Source organism: Betta splendens, chromosome 19, assembly GCF_900634795.4.
Source record: "Betta splendens chromosome 19, fBetSpl5.4, whole genome shotgun sequence".
NCBI classification, from domain to species: Eukaryota; Metazoa; Chordata; class Actinopteri; order Anabantiformes; family Osphronemidae; genus Betta; species Betta splendens.
This window is the reverse complement of record NC_040898.2, coordinates 7,197,525-7,218,577: the sequence shown is the minus strand read 5'-3', so window position 1 is coordinate 7,218,577 and position 21,053 is coordinate 7,197,525. Positions and strand designations below refer to the sequence as shown.

The following is a 21,053-nucleotide window of genomic DNA, read 5'->3' as shown; positions in this document are numbered from 1 at the left end:
TCAATTTGCAGAACAACATATACTATGATTTTATTTGAATGGTTTATTAACTTGAAATAGTATGACGTAATCTAAATAGTTGCGAACGCTAATAAATTTACACCCCAGATGGGACTCGAACCCACAATCCCTGGCTTAGGAGGCCAGTGCCTTATCCATTAGGCCACTGGGGCTTTGACGTTCCATGAGCCGACCCTGTTCGAATAAGATCAAGGACCAAAGTACAGCGTTTTTATTTGTTTTTAAAACTTCAAAACTATTTCTATTTATTAAGAGAGTTATCTAGCTTTGTCCCAATTTAACGTACATGCCCACATTATTGATTATTCACAATCGGCCCTGTCAGCAAAACAGAAATAAATTTAACAATTTACTAATACTACAAATGCTGCTCTGTTCTAAATTGGTGTTAAAACAGCTATGGCGGTTAACAAAGTATATAGCGAGTATGTATTAATTAGATATAATCAAATAAAGATATGCAACTGATGACGCATCTTATGTGTCAAATTGTCAAATTTAAGACGCTCAGTAAAAATGTCACTTTAATTATTGTAATATTTTCTGGTTGCCTAAACGCGTTAACGGATCCTGCTCAAACTCCTCGTGCTGTTGACTGTTGACTCTCTCCAAGCAGGAACCAGTCTCAGTTGTTTTCCTTCCTTCTGTCCGGTAGTGGCTACATTGTGGATAAATTGTAGCCGGTTGCGTTAGCTTATCCTACATTAGCTTAACGGGCAACAGCTGTTAGACATACTTTTTATCGCTTTTTTGGGATTCGGTTTGTTTTGTCAAGATAATGAATTTACTGCCGTCGAATCCTCACGGGAACGGACTGCTTTATGCTGGATTTAACCAGGATCACGGTAAGAAACGTCGCTTTCATGTTGCTTTTTTCTGACATATATTTAGACTCGCGTATGCTAAGCTAACACTGCTAACCACTTCCCAGGCAAATAACCTTAAATTGACCATAACATTATCTGACACCAACTTACTTGCTATTTGTAGATGTTGTTACTGTGTCTTTTTGCTTCAGACAAGTTAATATTCAGAACGTTAAGTTCATGATAGCCTTGGCTAGCCCATTGAACTTCAGCTAACCAGCTAACTAACCTAGCTTGCATGAACCTTTTCATAATACAGTTAAAGCAGCTACATTATAGAGTCGAGATGCTAAGAGGTGATCTAAATACTTGTTTGATAGCATGTCCACAAAAACTGCGACGTATGTATAACATCAGCTGGTTTATTGAATCCCAGGCAAACTTCCCCTAATGTGTCTCTAACGTTAGCTGATTTTCCATCGTATATACGCCGTGTTTTGGCTAACATAACGGTGACCCAGCTAGCATCAGCTGGTTGACAGCTAGCGATCGTAACTTTCTGCAGTTATTTTTGCACTAATATATGTAAATCACTTTCCCGACAAGCTCAGTGTTGTTGTCCTGTCCTGTCTTGGTGATCTGTAACATAACCGAGTAGCTAACATCAAGCCCTGTTCAGTGTTCCTTCCTCCACCCATACATTTACACAGACCGTAAAGTTGAGGCATTTTTCTCGTGTGACTGAACAATAGAGTCGTGTAATAACCAGCGCTGTGTAGGCCTTAGTGCAATGTCATAACAGCAACTGAGTGATCCCTCAAACCGCTAGTCGCTCTTGATCCGCCATCAAATCCATATAGAGCCACTGTCAAACACTTGATCGCATTCTGCTTTATCACCGACACTCATGACTCTCCTGGTCAAATAACCCTCATTGGGCTTGAACTGAAAGCCTTTAGCCGATGGCTGTGAATGTTGCAAGTTGGGGAGGCTGACTGAAAGTTGACCTGACAGCATTTGTACTTCCTGGGCATTTATTCCAGCTGAGTAGGTGTTTTCAGCAGCTGCACTACAGTAACTATGAACAAAACGCAGGAACTTAGCAGGTTTCATATATGTCACCTATTGCAGGGAGTGTTTACCGTGAGGAATAACCGACTTCATTTTAACATGATATGAGATTACTAATTAACATGACCACCTTTTGTTAAAGGAAACGGTTAGTTATTCTTATTCACATGCAGATACCATCCTTTCACGTCAACAAATTGTGAACTCTGGAAACCAAAATATAGTTTCCCACTGATTCCAGTGAGGCTTAGTTGAGTGTTCCTTAGAATTTAGACATATTCGACATATGTCTGTTGAGGCATTGGTGTGTTCTGTTATTCTTTTCCAGGATGTTTTGCCTGTGGAATGGAAAATGGATTTCGTGTGTACAACACAGATCCTCTTAAAGAAAAGGAGAAACAAGGTAATAAGTGTTTTCAGCAGCTACAAAAGAACATGTGACAATTAATTTAAGCTTTTTGTCTGAAGACTACAGAAAAATAATTCAAAACACACGAAGACACAAATTTGCAACTTATATGTGTAAGAAGGCGTTTCTTTCCCCCAGACTGGGCTGAAAATATGACTCGACACACAACTCACTCCAGAGGTACTTCTCCAGCTGATCGGATTTACTGCTAAGCTAGTACTTATTCAAAAGGAGAGAGAGGGGCCTTTGTTCTTCCTGTGCTGATAAGTGTGCTGGTCATTGATGGCAGTCTTTACCAAACATAGCAGTTTTGGCCCACTGACATGATGCATGATGGGAATTAGAAGAGCCCACAATCCTCTGCTTGTTGCTCTATGGTGCTGAGTAACTGGAAATTTGCAAACCAGTGTGATTAGAAACATTATGCAAATGACATTTAAAGTATCACTGTGTACAATGCATTCCTGTCTTACTGTACTGTTATAACACTCCTACTTGACGTCATTAAATGACTTTTCAGAGTTCCTAGAGGGTGGGGTTGGCCATGTTGAAATGCTGTTTAGGTGTAACTACCTAGCACTAGTCGGAGGAGGCAAGAAACCCAAGTATCCAACTAACAAAGGTAAGTGTCTCGTTTCTACTGAGGTGTACACTTCAAATAAGATGGTAGCAGTTGTGTCAATACTGGGTTATGACTTGTCTCTGTTTGATAAATAGCGGCTTGTAGATCTGTTTTCCTAGGTGTAAAACGTCAAATGACTCTGTTCTTACTTTGTGCTATAGTGATGATCTGGGATGACCTGAAGAAGAAGACAGTTATTGAGATTGAGTTCTCAACAGAAGTCAAAGCAGTGAAGCTTCGACGTGACCGGTATAAAGGAATTTTTTTTGAACAATTTCATCATGATATTTGAAATGCAAGTGGGAGGTTTCCCTTCAGTGACAGCCGTACTGCTCAGACAGTTTCTCAACCTGATGACACAGCGGTCTTGTATAAGTAAAACACTCAGTGATGCAGCAACAATGAAGCCACAATAGCTTAAATCTCAGGTTGATGTTCTTAGTCACACAACAGTAATCATCAGGTAAATAAAGACAGGTTAACTGATATGTTTTGTTTTATTCATAAGGATTGTTGTGGTCCTGGATTCAATGATCAAAGTGTTCACCTTTACCCACAACCCCCATCAGCTGCATGTGTTTGAGACGTGCTACAACCCCAAAGGTCAGACTTAAACTTTCTTTGTGACTACACAAACTCTGACTCATTCTTTTATCAGTGGTTACAAAGACAAAAAGATAATCTGATAATTATTCAGCCTGATCAAATGGAGCATTTCACCTGGGTGGCATTTATAAATTGTTTTCATTCTTTCATTTCTTTAAGCATCTAATTTCTATTTTATGTTTATTTTGCAGTTTATTTTATTGTCCATTCAGATAAAGATGTGCAATCGGCTTCTCCTCATACTGCTCTGAGCTGAAACCATAAGTTAATGCAGCCTGCGTGCTATAAATAATGTGTGGAGTAGAGCCAATACAATAATATATAGTTTCTTCTCAGCTTGTCTGTAACTGCTACTCATTGTTTATAAGGAGAAAATTATACAGTTGTTGTTTAACAGAAATGGGCTGAAATGTCAGCTTTAGAAGATCATTGTTGTGCCTTTGAGAAGTTTTGATGTGTGTATGTTTACATAGTCTCTTCCCTGTTCCTCCCCAGGCCTGTGTGTACTGTGTCCTAACAGCAACAACTCTCTGCTGGCGTTCCCTGGGACTCATTCAGGCCATGTACAGATAGTGGACCTGGCCAACACAGAGAAGCCCCCAGTGGACATTCCTGCCCACGAGGGGGCGCTGTGTTGCATTGCACTCAACCTGCAGGGCACAAGGATAGCTACAGCTTCAGAGAAAGTGTGTAATGCCCCGCATGAAACGCATTGTACTACACTTCCCCTTCAGTTGGTGTGCAGCTTGTTGCTAACTGGTCCACATTGTGTTTTCTAAGGGGACGCTTATAAGAATATTTGACACATCTGCAGGTCAGCTCATACAGGAGCTGAGACGAGGCTCTCAGACAGCCAACATTTACTGGTGAGCAGTGATGCTGTGTTGCAATGTCATAGAACATGAGCTGTGTTCCTGTGTGGATTTAGACTGACTTACTGAAAGCTTGCACTGTCCTTCCTCTCATTGTGTCCATCTGCGCTCACCTGTCCAGCATTAACTTCAACCAGGATGCATCGCTCATCTGTGTGTCCAGTGACCACGGCACAGTGCACATCTTTGCTGCAGAGGATCCCAAAAGGAACAAACAGTCGAGGTCAGTTCCTGCACAGGTGTTTCTTCTATACAGGTGATTTGCCTGTCTGATATTGATAATTAAGACTTTGTGTGTCCTTCTGTCTGCAGCCTGGCATCAGCCAGCTTTCTTCCCAAATACTTCAGCTCTAAGTGGAGCTTCTCCAAGTTCCAGGTCCCCTCGGGCTCCCCCTGTGTGTGTGCCTTTGGTACGGAGCCCAATGCTGTCATCGGTGAGTTTAGTTTGTGATGTGACTGTCATCAGATCACTGCTTCTTAGAGACATAAGGTGACACGACTGACTCATGGCATCACTCCGTGTTATGCCAACATTACAGGTCATGGTCTATGTGTATTTCTTGCAAACTAGCAGAGGCCGTGCTGCGACAGACAAGTTATTCTACCACAGAACAGCCATGTCAGGTTTGTGTGTTTCCTCAATGAGCTTGATCCACTTTTCTTCCTCTTCCTACAGCTATTTGTGCTGACGGCAGCTACTACAAGTTCCTATTTAACCAGAAAGGGGAGTGTTCCAGAGATGTCTACGCCCAGTTTCTGGAGATGACTGACGACAAAATATGACCCCCTCCCCCCGCCGGTGTGCAGACTTGCTATAATGCATAATTGATGGGAGGACAAAGAAAGAAACAGACTTTGGAGGAAACCCTCAAAGCAAAGATGGACAGAGGGACTCACCAACAGGAATGCAGACTTTGCAGACTCCTGAACATGGCCTCTCTCTGGGCAGACCAGGTTCAAACCAAACTTGAGAGGAGAGGGGCAAGTTATTTTTTTGTGGATAAATCCAACACGCTTTTTAAGAAGTCTTCCAGGAATTTACAGAGGACGACTATTTTTAATCCCACAGGTTATTCTGATTGATAGACAGATTAAAAATAGTGATTTATGTCAACTAATATCACCTAACCTAACTATAGGTAGTGCCTCTGAGACTGGAGCAGAGCTGTATGTGTGCACATATTATTGTTGTCATATATATACATATGTGTGTTTGTGTATATACCAATGTACCACGTTAGATGTTCAAAGCAGTAAACAAGAAGGAGCAGTTTCTCCATTGCTGCCTTTAAGGGTGACACAAACATCTTGACGATTGGAACAGACTGATCCTGTGGCGTGAAGCCTCATCTTAGTATTACTAGCTTTTCTTATAGTCACTGTATCAACGCACATTTGCCAGATTGAACTTCTAACTACATAGAATTGTACAGAAGAGTAGCAAAAAAAGAATCAGATATGAACCGTTTTTGGTTTTGTTTCTTCCTTTTTTAATAAGTTGTGCAATAAGGTTTTCCTAAATTGCTTTTGTTAAGATCTCTTGACGGTTGTGTTTGTCCTATTACCTATACTACAAAATTGTCTCCTCATCAAACTCTCAGTAAGGTGAACCTTTGAGTTCCTGTTCCTGTCTGAACAGGAAGCCAAAGAGCCAAGTGGGCAGTTTGTCTCTGAGCATTCAGACATATTCAAGAGGAAATTATCCACAACTTTCTACTGTAATTCTCTGATCAAAAAATAACTTTTTTTTAGATTGATTAAAGAATGCAAGGTTTTGTGTAATACACTATTATTCCAATATTGTTCAAACAGATGTTTTTTTAAGGTACTTTTTGTTGGCCAGTCACAGATGTTTGGCATCTTTCTTTTTAAGAGCCTAGTGTTTGGTTTGTGTTGGTACCTTCTCCATCCTCCCAAACTCTTGACAGCGTTGATAAATTCAAATGCAATTAATTAATTAAATGCAAATCAGGGAATTATGAAGTGCTGAGGTAATAAATTAGAGCTCTGATCAGTGTGATGCAAAAATGTTAGTGTTACTTCCCCCCCCCCCAGCTTTTCTAAAGTTGACAAAGTACAGCAAACACTTTACCGTTTTGTTGCTCTCCACTGTTGATGTCAATGAACAGCACTCGCTACAGAAGGGAAGCTGCACAGACATGAAAAGCCAACTTGTTTCTGACACACTCAGATGATTGTAAAAAATCTGCAATGAAGTTTGTGAATAAATGTCAACATCTGCTTTTACAATTAGCGCCTCCTTCGTGCCACGTAAATAAATAAATATCTGAATGATATGCTGAACCTCATCACCCTCCAACACTCTTCTGGTTGCTTACTGGAAACGAATGAGCCAAGCAGAAACCAATAGTACTTTCAAAAGGAAGCATGGCTATCCCTGTGGTACACAGACTTCCTGGAACAGCCTGACCCAACCGTGTGGAATGCAAGCTGAAGCATTCATTAGCTGAACTTTACAGCAAATCACCCCTTCACTCCAGATGTTACCATTTCATCAACCAGACCATTCTCCGTAGCGTGGGTGAGGAGGCATCATTGCAATCCTCTGACTAACAACAGGAAAGAACCCTTCACACATATTTGAGTTTGCATCGCCCAAAAGGCTTTTACTCAAAGAAATACAAACTAAGGGGTTAAGAGTTTTAAATTAAATTTATAAAAAAAAAGCATTTTCCCACTGAAGCAGAACAAACACTGATCACTTGATTTTCCTCGTTTAACATAGTATACAATCTGAATAGACTTTCTTTTTTAGCCTGAACAGAATAAAGTAATCAAGCGAAGAGACTGCCAAATTCAACACAAAGTAACAAACAGCCAATGATGACAAGGAAAAAAAACTGAGCACATAAAAAAATACAAAAAAGCAAAAAAAATCTTTTAAAAAGAACTAATAGGGTTAAGTGCAGCACTGGTCAGAATCATATAGCGTAGATTCAGTCTAAATTTTCTTCAGTTCCATATTCAGATAAATCTGCTCAAGTACATTTTCTCTAAATCCGTAACATGCAAGCTCGATGTGAAGCATTATGGTCAAATACGCATGGGAATATACTTTTTATCTCATAGTTTATCTGCAAAATATGAAAAAATCTGTTGATGTACAGTGATAAAGAAATTTCATTTGTGTGAATGAGAAAGAGAGAAACATCCACTCCATAGTGTTCTTTCAAATGGAAGAAAAAAAAAAAAAGACTTACATTCATTTTACTGAACAGAGTCCACGTAAAAAAAACAAACAAAAGACCCAACGTGACGTTGTGATGCTTAAATGTTTTTGAAGAGCTGACTCAGCTTGTAATTTTCTTAATTATTACTAGATAGTATCTGTGCCTTGGGAAACAGAGAAACACTCAAAGAAGATACACAGATACACTTGTACGACGGAATACTGCATATCTACTCACAACTGGGTTAGGTAGGTTGACATGGAGGCTAGCTGCCGAACATGGGAATGTCCACACGTACGTACACAACTTTCCGTTGTGGAATACACTACTGGTGATTTCACGTGGTTGCTTTATTCTAGCCGACACAGTTAAGCGCTTGTCTGTAATGCTACCAGGAGGACGCTCCTTTCTGTCTTTGGGGAACTTCAAGACTTGTTTGTCTAATGAGTCTAGTTTTTTTTTTCTTTCCGTGTGGGTTTTTCTTTCTTGCTGTGCTTCGTGCCATCTGGGTCTCAAACGTTAGGGTTTTACAGTCATCAGCAACTCTTTTAGTTCCATTTTCAATTTGGTCTCTAGTTTTTGCATCATATTTCGTGGTCATAAAGAAAAGGAGGAAGAGGGTTACGGGGGGTCAGAGAGGAGGTTTTTGCACATTCTGTAGTTCCTTTTGTGTTTCCACATCTCTTCTCTTTTTGGCACCCTTGAAATAAGATGATAACCAGGTGGGATGGAGAAAGGTGAGAGTGTGGAGGCTCAATGTGTACTGGAGAGTGAGGGGGGGGTCAGGATTAAGATCAGGTCGGGGGAGGCTACTTATTGCCGACCTGTTCACTGACTCCTCCTTCTCCAGCTCTGTCCGTGGCGCACTTGTCATTGGAGGCTGCTACTACTGCTGCTGCTGCTGCTTCACCCTCATCTTCCTCTTCGGTTTTCACTCTCTTTGTTTCCGGTTGGTCTTGCAGCTCTCCGTTCTGCCTCTTGGTGGGGAGGGACGCCGAGGCTGAGGCGTGGGTCGCCAGGAGGTGCAGAGGGTTAGCTGAAAGGAAGAGGCATGTAATTAAAACTTGCACTTTGGACCAGGACAAGTGGGTCTGTGTGAAGTTGGAAGCGTCAGTGAATTAATCATCACCAACTGCAGGCAAGTAGCCGTGCAAAGAGTAGTGATTGTTTAAGATATCGCCTATGCTGGCAGAAGACTATGCAACTTCATGCAAAATGCGAGGATGAACCCTAATACAACTATAAAGATAGTTGCTCTGTGTGGATGATTGTGTGCAGTGGCCTCACCTGCATTAGCAGCAGTACTGATGGGGACTAGATGAGTCCCATTCTGTGTGATGGCTTTTATTGGGAGCTGGTGCTGACCAAGAGGAGCTTGCTGCACAATTGTAACTGTGGTCATTGGAGCAGACTGCGAGCTCTGGATAATACGACTGACTCCACCTATAGATGAGGATGTGATGGATGGCACAGGCTCCACTTTCACTACAAATGAAAGAGAAACTTGTGTAAAACCAAACTTGGCTAAATGTGACCTGACCACAACATGGACGTGGTCTCACCTTTGACTTCTTGGTGCATCCCACCTCCATTCTCCTGAGGTTCTTTGCTCACTGTAGCAGCAGACTGAGCACCGACAGTTGACATGGTGACTGTTGGAATCTGGTGGACAACGTGCACAGTCTGCATGACGGGGGCGGAGCTAACTGACGTTGTTACAATGGCTGGAGTGGCCATGGCGTAGGTCACAGGCTTCATGGTCGTTTGAGGCATCTGGCGCTGAACGGCAATCAGGACTGGCTGACTGTTTAGTGGAGAGCCTACTGGAGAATGGGCAGTAGAAATTATTAGAACTGATCGCTGATCACCTACACATGTAGTGGGACATAATCTCAGAAGAGCTTTACCAGGGGAGTTCTGCGCGAAGCGAGCCTCTTGGATGACAGCAAGTTTAGGCTGGGCTGTAGTGGTTTGAGTGGGGGGCGGTGGGGGGGGTTGGCTCTGGCTCCATGGGAACTGGGGACCCTTCTCTGGACAGGCTATCTGGTGTCTGGACCCCACTCGAGTGGGCTGAGAGTGCCCCTGTGTGGTTGGGAGAAGCTGGAGCACTTCTAACAGGAAAAAATGAATATGATATGCGTCAGTGGAAGATAACAAATCTGAAAACAAGCCGTCAATGTAACAATTCTATTTCTTAAAGTGTACCTGGAGGATAGAGGTCCTACAGGGGTCCTGAAGCAAGGCACCCCCCTGGGCCTGCGCTTCCTGAAGGCTTGCTCTATCAGCTTGCCTTCAGATGACGGGTCGATCCGCCAGAAGGACCCTTTACCTGGCTCCTCCTGAGAGCGGGCCACTTTGATGAAATACCGATTCAGGGACAGGTTGTGACGGATTGAGTTCTACAACAACAACAACGAATACAGACAAGATGGAGCTGAACATCAAGAGCAAAGCTGACCGCAAAGAAAACTGAGTACTGTCACAAAGCTGCAGTGACTACGTCTTTTAACAACTGTCATTTTTCCATATAATTCATAAATAGCAAACTATATCTAACGCTAGACATAAATTACATAAGACACTGACCTGCCAGCCCTTATCTGCGGTCCTGTAGTAGGGATAGTTTTTGGTGATGTGAGTGTATATTCCATTCAGTGTAAGCTGTTTGTCTGGAGCCATGGTGATCGCTTGAACTATAAGTTGTGCATATGAATATGGAGGTTTGGAGTCATCCTGTGAAATATGACAATAAGTTTATGGACCACTGAGAGGAAAGACTTGTTAGTAAAATGCTTGCAAATCAATACAGTGATATTTTTTTTTATCTCCAGTCTGGTCATGAACACTCACCTACACACAACACACTCAACCAGACACTGTTCTCTGAAGTCTATGCTGCCCTGAGTAGTGCAAGTTAATTTTTAGACTTCAATGAGTAACGAATGACATTCACAGTGCTTAAATGCAAGAGCTCTCTGCTGCCTTCATCATGCAATACCTTGACTGAGATTTGCTTCTTCAAGGCCATTTGAAACACGTGTACAAACTTAAAATATTCATGCATCTTCTACTGACTTCTCAGTCTGCCCTGCACCTTCTTGCTCTCACCTTTGGGCTGTCTTCACCTGAGGCCTCCTTGTCGTTTTCCGACTGGGAGTTGTCTCCTATAAGATCAGAGGCCAGAACACGACCTGTCCTATAGCTAGAGAGACCTGCCCCCCGTGGACTTGATGGACAGGAGTTTGCAGCACTGTAAATTAGATGACAAGACACTTTCTAAATACATTTCTGGGGAAATGGCTTTCTGAGTGTAAAACATAACTAAACACATTCTCACCTGATGGTGCCAGTGGGTGAAGGCAGTGGGCTCATGAGGTGGGCGATGTTGTCAGGAATGTTTATGGTCAGCGGGGAAATTTGGGGTTGGACGGGCTTGACCGGTGATTCCGGCACGTTCCTTGGCTCCTTCTTGTCGTTGGACAGGGCTGTGAACGTGATCTTTATGCTTGTGCTGGGGAACCGGAAACAACACCTGAGAACGCACAACAAAGCACAGACATCAGTGTGTTTGTATTAAGCGGGCACGTCTTCCATTTACTTTAATATGTACATTTGCCAACATGTGGATACACAATACTGCGTATGACAGTGCAGCTGTGGCAAAGCTTTCTGCCTGGCAACATGCAGAACCTAGAGATCTAAGTGAAGCAGCACCCTCACGGTTTAAATATGGACCTTCAACATAACTATTATGTAACAGACCGTGTTTAACATGTCTAATTTATCATTAACAGGATATATTTGGAGCACCTGCTGACACCTTGTTATGGTGACAGTATTAACTTATCTTTTGCAAAGAAAAATATCAAAAATCTCCTTTAATATGAGTCACTGGGAAAATAAAAAGACTCAAAATGGCTAACAGTTAACAGTGAGCCGCACATATGTAAGTGCATTGCTAACGTTAGCCTCCCAAGTACCAGTTGTACCAATAAATAAAAAGCAAACCTGTTAAAGAAATAAAATGACCAGAACACGGGTCAAAGGTCAGCAGATCTGAAACATCATGTATAACGGGGGTCAGTTCAAGAAATAACCTGTTCGCTAACTGAAACTACTGAATGCAAACTTTTGAGAACATGTATGAAGATACAGTAGGTGTTAATACTTTGGGATCAATCTGAGATCCGACATTCTGGGATCATGATAATAACAAGACATACAAACAAACCCACAAAAAACACTGAAAAGCTCATTTACACACAATCCACTAGCAACAGGGGAAACTCTGCTGGAGCATGACTAGCTGACGTTTCAATGACGTCTGCCTGTCGGAGAACATCGCGTTACATAAATAATCGAAGAAACCACAATCTGGAACGCAAAGCCGCGTATCGGGTTGAACGTGTCGTCGCGTTTGGCACCGGGCAGCCGCGATATTAACCACATTAAGACATGTGGCCAGGAGAGTCCAGTGTGACGTTATCGCCATACATACGAGCAACGTTAGCACGTATCTGGCCCGGTGTTCCTTCACACAACACGTGTAGCCCCGCTGCGGGATAACAAAAACAACAACAACGCATGAAGCCACAAATCCGCACATTCGTGTAACTTCCAGCAAAGCGGCGGCATCGTGCTTACATTCGTGGGAGCTGGAGAGGTGGAGCCCCTCTTCTCTGAAACACCCCATCAACAAACACCCCGTTTTTTCCGAGGCATCGGAGGTAGAACTCCCCTGTGCCCGTGCCGTCCTCCCCTGCGGTGAATATTTCGAGGTGCCGCCTTGATATGAAGCTGGAGTGTCCCATGCTAACGTCCACGGAGCCCTGCGAGGAGTTCCGGCCGATGGTTACCGACCTTTTCTTCATAAGATACTCGAATTCTCGGCCCTCCAGCCGGGCTACCGCCGACCCTGACGTCCCGCTTACCACCGCCATCTTCTGAGGTATCTGCTGGAGATTTAGAGGTGTGTGTTACGCGCGAACGTGTGAGCGGTTGCGGGGACTGCAGGAGGGGATGCTTTTTTGGTTATGTGGAAAAAGGGGGGTCCAATTTACACCGTGGAGAATTTGGCTAGGAACGTGCCAGACCGGGGACACAGCGGCTCCGACCCACCGCCGCGAAGAAGAGGAAAAAAAGAGGGGCGACAGCCAATCAAAGGCGGACAAACGGACGGAAGTGCTGTGATGGACGGCCCTTTAACCCAATGGGAACACGGCCTGGGCAGGCAGATGTGTGGTGTTTACCAATGACAACAATATTAAAAATAGCCAAAGAAAATGGGGGTTCGGTTGAAGTGCAGGCTGACACACAGATAGACGGAGAAATGGAAAATGTGGTTCAAGGACGGGAATTTGTTAGTCTAAAAAAAACGGACCCACACAATCTTCATAAATATAGGCGTTTCTTTTCACTATTATAAAACAACTTCAACCCTTCTAAATATGTATGTATAATGTATATGTTATGTACTTAGTAGAGCCACAGTGGATTGTGGTTCACACAGGTATCCTAATCTAGATAGTCTTCCCACAAATGCGTATTGATGCTTGATCAGAAAAAATAGTATGTCAATAAAAACCTGCCTTAATATAGTATGTAATTAAAATTGTTTTATAGTATAGTATGTGGTGACAAAAAGGTCAAAATTTGCAGGCGTTTTAAAAAGGGTGTTTGTTATTTTGAAATTATTGTACCAAAAACACCCATTAAGCATTAAACAACAGTAGGAAATGTGGTCTCTTTGGGGCTTTAACTGTTTAACTATTTAGTGTTACTAGATCACTGGACAGGAAAATAATATGCTGTAAAGAGGGAAAATATGGCTCATGTTGATGCTGATTGAGTGCAAGCAGGAGCAGACCCGACATCAAACTCGTTTAAAGCTGCTTTCAAATATGGCTTTTTTATGTAACCTGACCGCCTGAGTATAAAAGTACATGCAGGAACAACATCTTAACCACTAATGGCATCATTTCCCAAAGGCGGCTGCAACTTAAAACCGGCTACCATGACTCATCAGGAGAGTGACAGGCTGTCACATCAGGTCAAACAGAATAGAGACAAGGTTTATCATAGGATGACCACAGGGTAATTTAGATATTGTTGCTAGGACTTTCTACAATTAAAATACATTGCTTTTGTGTTTGTGTGTATACATGTGTCTGTGTTGCAGGTCACGGTGGAAAGACTATAAAGAATCACACATGGTCCAGGAGTAAAGGGTAAAGTCACAGGGACCAGAGATGAGGTTTAACCGGCTAAGGTGAGTAGTGGGTTTGCATTGTTCATTATAGCATTTGACACTATTTGGAAATAATGTAACTGACATCTGTGTTATTACTACGTTTTTACAGGAGGTGATGGCGAGGACTTGATGGTCAAAACAAAAGATAATTTCATTGAGCCAGTTGAACGTCCAGAGGGAAGCAAGCGTCAGATAATAGATGCACCAGATAAGAAACAAAGCCTAAGGTGACACTCAGACCTTCTCCCAGTCTGCAAGTCACATGCCTAAGGGCCCAAGATACACCTGTAAGTACTACTGCTTCTTTGTTGGTGGTTTTCTTCTTCTGTGGTGTTTTATAGCAGCCAACATCCTTAATGTTGCACTACCGCCACCTATCAGTCATATAGTAAAACTCACCCCATCATAAAGCTGAAATCCTCTCACTTGTATGTGTGAGAGGAAACTCATTTGTATTAGTGAAAGCATGTCGCTTGTATGGCCTAATAATCAAACTATTTCAAAGCAGAGATTAGATTTATGTGTACCATCATCAAACCAAGGAAGTGGAATTTGACCCTCAGTAACATCCTACCCCGTGGATCACATGACCTGGAACACCTGCAGTTAAACGTTGACTCCATGAATCCGGCTCCATCCGGACTCCGTCCTCCAGGGCTTCGCTGCAGCAGATGTAGGTTTCTAACGGTGCAGAGCCACCACGCTGCGAGCGCAGGTTGTGTGTATGGACACCGTGATATGTTACACCGGTGGATTATGAATCACTGAGACAACGTTGACATTGGCACAGAGGCGAATGGTAGTGGTGAGAGTGTCCACAGAGAGACTGGCTGAGGATTCAGACGTCAGTGCGCGTCGCTTGCCGTAGTACTGCAAAAAGCCTCCTGCACCGAGAAAAGCAGTGCGCCAGCCCCACGTGTTGTCAAACCATGACGTAATCACATCCAACCAAGCTGCATTCAAGATGAATGCAGAGTACATGACGTTATGAAACTACTTTTAAATGAGAGTTTAATCTTTTAACTAAAGCACGATAACGGGCTAATACTGCAACACACAAAAACGAGACAGTAATTTTACACCATCCTCTCTTAATTACATTTTTATTTATTATTATTTATTATTATTATTATTAAAATTATAATTAACAAACATTAAGAAAATATTTCATTAGTTGATCTATGATACTTGTTGCTGCAATTTAGTGATATTGCTACTTAGTAAGGTTTCTTGATTCCTTTATTTACTACTGATGGTTGACTAATGAATTTATATTGGTTGAACTAAATAATTTCCCCATCGTGGAATAAATGAAGTCATACCTTATCCTATCCTAAATACACTTGAATTAGTTTTGCAGTTACAATATTAGTCCAGTGCTGCCACCTGGTGGCTTTTCTATCGTGTTACATGGACGCGTGAACGCTTCCTCTGCCTGTGCGGTGACTCAAACAGGGTAACTTAACTGCATGTTACACGTAAAAAATGGCCACTTATGTCTTTGCTAAGGCAGAGTCACGTATAGTAAGCGTATATATATAGCGTATATATAAGTAATGCGTTATTGTTTTCGTGTTAAATAGTAAAAACGTGACTTTTTAATTAAATGCAAATACAATAAAGTACGACAGTTTCACCAGGCAAAGAACTACTTCAGTCTTTTTAATCAGATCAGATTTTAATTCACTCAATCAGCCCCCAACTGTACGTTTTAACTGAATTAATTAACTGCTGGTGCCAATTAACGCTAGTCTCAGCTGCTATTCAGCTTTTCCTATCAGGGAGGAGATCTCCACAGCCACAACTCTCGCACTAATTAAATAGTTCGAGACAACTTTGTACTTCATTAGTGCACAGACGATCCCCCATCTGTTAGTGACAGAAGTAGTATAAGGTCTTCTTATTTTGGAGGATGTGTCTAAAGCACTAAAACACTATGACCTACCGTCACCCCCCATACACACACACACTTCACCTGTGATTGGCTAAACTGTAGGTCACGCAGGCCCCGAACACCGGAAGGGAAAAAATTCTTAACCAGATAACAAAATCAAAACAATAAAAATGAGTGTTGAGCGTTGTCTCCTACAGTGACTATTGGACAATGATCAGTGCATGCTAGTCAAATGGAGTGTGTTACTATGAGGTTTAATATAGTGTATTATATTAAGACATGGTTCTATAATGTTTCTAAATTATTTAAAATATGGTGACTAACGTTATAGGCTCAGCTTATAATATATAACTTAGTATAGAGCTTAGTATTCAGAATTTGTTCTCAATTAACATGGTTCTAATTATTAAGACTTTAAGAAGTAATAAGTGAGTGAAGTACAAATTACATTTCAATGGGGAGGGAAGCTTGTATTTAGTATGCCACTAAGTTTTATTCACAGCTTTAATGAGTTGTTCTGATACATTTTGCTGATGTATTTCAATAAAACAGCAACAGCAAGATGCCTCTGTGGTTCCCCTGAAAGGTAATCACATTAAATGGCACCACAAGTGCTGTCAGGGTTGACAAGAAGTGACCTCACTAAACTTAACCCCCGCCTCCTATAAATAAGGCAACGTCGCGTTCACTTGACCCAGGGCAGGCGTAGCTGCGTTTGTGTGTGTGGGTTCTGGCTGTGGCCAGGTTGCCAGGTTGGCAGCAACAGGTGGAAACACACATCAGGTGCGAGAGGAGGAAACCGAAGCCAAAACAGACAATGTGATGGGATCGTGACACCTCAGAGTCACATGTCAGCCAGCTCATATGAATTCTGCTGCTGATGCTCCCCCAGCAGCATTATGAATTAGTAATGCATGGCTGACACCTGTCCAGACACTCTGGACAGAGGCTGACAGTTACCGTGAATAGAACATAAAAACTGTTGCCTTTTTAAATCTAATATTTTATATTGTCTTTGTCGGTTAGTAAATCCACCTGTAATAAAAAAAAACAAAAAAAACATTTGTTTCTTTGTTCTTCAGGTCAACAGTTTTAGCACTGACCATGTTTCTGGGGTTAAGATTAAATATCAGCCACACAGTAAATAAGGTGTGTCTGCTTTAGTGTCCAAGAAACAAGTTGTGCAACATACTGCACTTAGTTGATGGTGAGATTAAACGAAAACTCGCACCACAGCGGAGTTTTTGGACACACTTTGCAAAGATTTGTTTCCTCCACCGTCATGATGTTTTTGCATTTTTTCTTTCTGTAATTCCTACACAAAATGTTATTGGTAAAACGCTAGCCACTGGACCTAGTTGGACTGGTTTCCTTTAAATGGGCAGAGCAAGCAACGCTCACATTTCACAACAAGAAAATCACCACCGAGACCGACTGACTGAAGGAATACAAAAAAAAAGCACTGCTGGAAACCAGGCTCAAATGTACAGAATGTGATACAAACAACTACAAATAAGGACAAAGTGAGACACAAAAAGACCACAAAGACACATGACATCTGTCAAAAAAATCATAACTTGTGTCCTTTGTAGTCCCGTGATAGTTTTGGTGTCTTTTCTTATTGGAGAAATATAATGTCTGTAAACCTTATTTTAGTAGAAGCTGAGATTTTCCAATCGGAGGAGACCGTTGTTCAACATATTCCAGTCACGTTTGACTGTCCCTGTAAGGCCTTTAATATCAAGCTTTGGTTGCATTCTCATAAAACGAAGCTACTGTGTGAACCTCATCTGGGAAGTAACTCCTCCGTCGACACCTCCAGGTTCCCCAGGTACCAGAAGATCCAGAACGCCAGGCTGAGGAAGATAATAACGGTGCCGGAGAACACCAAGAAATCCCAGCAGCTGAGGGGAGCGAAGGCCCCGATCAAGAAAACGACGAGGCCGGCGACGTCCAGGAGGACGGCGACGGAGAAGAACAGCAGGCAGCGGCCGACGGCGAGAAAAGCCATGATGGAAGCGGCTGCAGCGCATGGAGTTCAGCAGGTGGTGTGAGAAGACAAGAGGCTTCTTCCTGTGTGTGAGTCTGAGCCCTGATGAGCAGGAAGTGGTCACATTCCTTCCAGGATCTACCTTAATGGAAGCACTATCTGATAAAAGGAGGAATTTCTACCTTAATGATGACGAGACTTTCTGCTTCTATTTTGTAAATTCATTATATTACAGCATCCACTGATTGAGGCGTTTCTTTGCCAACGCATTTATGAAAACAGCAGGACGATAACGAGGCTGTTATCGTCTGCCACAAAAGGTGGAACTGAGCAGAACGGCTCCGTGGGCGTCACGGTGTTATCAGGCCGGGACGGAGAATGCTGTCACTCAACAACAACATGGGTACAAAAAGTTTATTTTAAACAAAGAATTATTTACATCGCTCATAAAATCTATACTCGAAAAATAAAATTTGATATGTACAAAATTAAAGACATTTCCTCCGTCTGAGTAGAACCAGAGAACTTCCCTGTAGTGACTCGAGGTTAAAAAAAGGTCAAAGTTGCAGAAAAAAAGCTCAGCGAGGTGAAATTCCATGTCCTGTGAAGAGAAAGTGATGACATTTTACATATTTATAAAAAAAGGTATTGGGAAAAACAGATCAGTCTCGTCACTGCTCTTGTAAAGAACCAATCTGGTCATCGTTAAGTAAACATTATGAAACACAGTAAGTACTGATTGAGTTTAGCACCTACAACCTGATGCCAGTTTCCCCATGTTACACAACTGCCCAACATCATTTACAGCACGCTGGACAATGATGTTTGCTAAACACCTGTTCAGTTTACTGTACAAACACTTGTCCACGCACATTAAATGGCACTGATAAAGAGCAGACTCACAATGGACAAAGTCTGACGCCTGCGACAATCAAAATGTTGTCCTTAGGTGGAGCCTTGTGTTTATTGGAGGAATGTCCAGCTATAAAACCAGTGATCGGTGAATTCCAGTCAGCGCCGTGACTGGGTTCAAGAGACCGTCTCCCAGTGCCGCGACTCTCTCTGTTGTGCGTTTGTGTTGAGAAAGTGGTTGGTTGTAAAGTTAATGAGGATACAACATTACACGGGCGTGCTTCTGGTTGCGTTATCGTTTCCATCACGATGCGGCAGAGCCGCTCGCCGCCAAGAACAATAAAAGCGCAGACGAGATTGTGACAGAGCAACAGGAAGCGATACATGTTTAAAGCTGCCGTCTGAATAAAGCTCCACAGTGTCTGGAAAATCCGGTGGGAGCTTCATATTTGCTGGAAACTGCAGATTCTTTAAAGCTGCCTTCATGCTCATCATAGTTGTTGTGTCGAGGTTCTTTCCACCTGAATGCAACTGACCCAACCCGACTCCAACCAGTGCCTCCAACTTATGAGCCGGGTCAGATTCATAGAAGCAACTGTGCACGGAGCGCGCGCACACACACACACACACACACACACACACACACACACACACACACACACACACACACACACACACACACACACAGTCTGCAGCAGAGCCACAGGATCAATAAGCTGCGCTGTTCCATTTAAACGCCACGGCGCCTTCTGCCCCAGAGGGCGCCTCCCTCCCCACCTGCTCGCCAGCACACAGGCCGCCGAAATAATTCACAAGTGTGAAGGTGAGCAGAAACGGCCGGGCTCATTAATTAAAAGCGGCCACGGGCCACTGACGATCTTTTCACAGCGGCTGAGCAGAGGAAAATATAATTATTATTTGCATTTGTGTGAAGGTGCCCATTCCTCAAAGACTGTTGTGTTGGTAATTATGACGGGGTGAGAGCAGAGGGGGGGGGGGCTGTCATGCCAACCTAAAGATGCCAACAGACAATGATGAAAGAGCTACGGCTGCACAACAACAACAGCAGAGTGACAGAAAGGGTGAAAGCAGAGCAACCCCTTGAACATTTACGCTGTAAACTGTGATTGTCTGTTTGAGTTTCAGGTGATGATGTGAGTGACGGAGGACGTTAAAGGAAAGTGTTGGACGAGGGGGGTAAATACGCACCATCTCCCGTCAGAGGAGTCTCTCCGCTTTGACGTCCGCCGCGTGCAGACACGCGTCTGGCCGCTTCAGCACGTCCAGCCGCACGTCGTGACCGAGCGGACGCGCGCAATCGTTGCCTCCGTCTCCGTCGAACGCTCTGTTGTCGCGGCCCCGCGCGCCGCCGTTTTCCCAGCTGATCCGCGGCGGCGCGGGGTCGCGCTTCGCCGCGTGGACCTCCATCCGCCTCCCCACGCTCCCCCTGTCCTCACCCGCCTCCAGAGCCTTCAGGCTGCCCTTGTTGAGCCGCGCGGACAGCGTCCCGGCCCACAGCCTCAGGCTGATGTTCAGCGGACGCGCCCGCTCCTCGCCGTGCAGCTGGACGTTCCCCGTGTACCACAGGATCCACCACACCAGGCTGAGGAAGATGATGACCGAACCCGTGTAGATTAGGAAGTCTCCGTAGAAGCGGCCGGACTGCTTGAGATTGCCGAAAATCCCGACGAGGAGCACGACCAGGCCGGCCGCATCGAACACAAGGGCGAGGATGAAGAGCATCGGACAGTTCCCCACGCAGCGGGGGGCCATGCCCGTGGGTGACGAGAGCCGGAGTAGCGGCTCCGAAACGGCGCCGCTCGCTTTTCACGACGCACGTTTCTCCGCCTTACACCTGCGCCGCGTCCACCTGGGCGCAGGCCCCGCCTCCCCGTGACGTCACCGTCAATCACCGGCTCCCCGCGGACTCGGTTCAATTTGTTGCCTTCAAAGGCGCCCCGAAGAATTTGCACGGACAAAATTGGCTCTAGCTTTCAGAGGAATATAAAGAAATGTTGTATAAAAGCACAGAATCAAACAAACAGAAGCATAAAATTAAAAACAGCTGATGGTTTTGTTTCATTAGCCAGGCTTCACTGAGAGCAGTGCTTAGTTTCAGAGGAACACCCTGCAAGTATCTACCTCCATTCATACGTTAATGCAGAGGTCACAGAGTTTTGGTTGTGGAACTGTGATGAGTAACACATGAAGTTTCATCTGGATCACACGTGTCAAGTCTGACGAGTTCTTGCCAAAAAGTGAGACAGGTGAAGCTCGCTTCAACAACAGTAACATAAAACGAGCTGCACATTTACTGGACGTCACTCACACGAGGCGCGTCGTGATTTTATTAGTGAAGTAAGAACCTTCGAGTGAAACACACACACACACACACACACACACACACACACACACACACACACACACACACACACACACACACACAGTAAAACGTCCTACTTACTTTCG

General features: G+C 43.5%; 3 protein-coding genes and 1 non-coding gene across 5 annotated transcripts; 1 reads left to right on the top strand and 3 right to left on the bottom strand.

The window, feature by feature from the left end:
- Positions 1 to 100: 100 nt before the first annotated feature.
- On the bottom strand, positions 101 to 173 carry trnar-ccu (transfer RNA arginine (anticodon CCU)). The gene has a single exon. It is a non-coding gene; the product is annotated as a tRNA-Arg (tRNA).
- Positions 174 to 583: 410 nt separating this feature from the next.
- wdr45b (WD repeat domain 45B) lies at positions 584 to 6,657 on the top strand. 2 transcript variants are annotated; one of them, XM_029133899.3, is made up of 11 exons: positions 584 to 866; positions 2,227 to 2,301; positions 2,446 to 2,487; positions 2,828 to 2,929; positions 3,091 to 3,178; positions 3,438 to 3,532; positions 4,031 to 4,221; positions 4,316 to 4,401; positions 4,529 to 4,630; positions 4,720 to 4,841; positions 5,084 to 6,657. In XM_029133899.3, the coding sequence occupies exons 1-11, from the start codon at positions 800 to 802 to the stop codon at positions 5,188 to 5,190; spliced, it is 1,077 nt and encodes a 358-aa protein (XP_028989732.1). In that variant the 5' UTR covers positions 584 to 799; the 3' UTR covers positions 5,191 to 6,657. The 2 variants fall into 2 exon arrangements, with proteins under 2 accessions (XP_028989732.1, XP_028989733.1); XM_029133900.3 differs by lacking the exon at positions 2,446 to 2,487 and having other exon boundaries at positions 588 to 866.
- A 404-nt stretch (positions 6,658 to 7,061) lies between these two features.
- LOC114845641 (forkhead box protein K2-like) lies at positions 7,062 to 12,748 on the bottom strand. Its single transcript, XM_029133898.3, is given in 10 exon segments — positions 7,062 to 8,634; positions 8,886 to 9,083; positions 9,161 to 9,418; positions 9,506 to 9,593; positions 9,595 to 9,709; positions 9,804 to 9,997; positions 10,185 to 10,331; positions 10,707 to 10,848; positions 10,936 to 11,130; positions 12,243 to 12,748. Coding segments are annotated over 10 exon segments (1,860 nt in total). The 5' UTR covers positions 12,539 to 12,748; the 3' UTR covers positions 7,062 to 8,407.
- A 5,383-nt stretch (positions 12,749 to 18,131) lies between these two features.
- Positions 18,132 to 20,500, bottom strand: LOC114845643 (transmembrane protein 238-like). Its single transcript, XM_029133901.3, has 2 exons — positions 19,794 to 20,500; positions 18,132 to 18,333 (listed from the first exon to the last, which is right to left on the bottom strand). The coding sequence occupies exon 1, from the start codon at positions 20,355 to 20,357 to the stop codon at positions 19,803 to 19,805; it is 555 nt and encodes a 184-aa protein (XP_028989734.1). The 5' UTR covers positions 20,358 to 20,500; the 3' UTR covers positions 18,132 to 18,333; positions 19,794 to 19,802.
- Between the last annotated feature and the right edge of the window lie 553 nt (positions 20,501 to 21,053).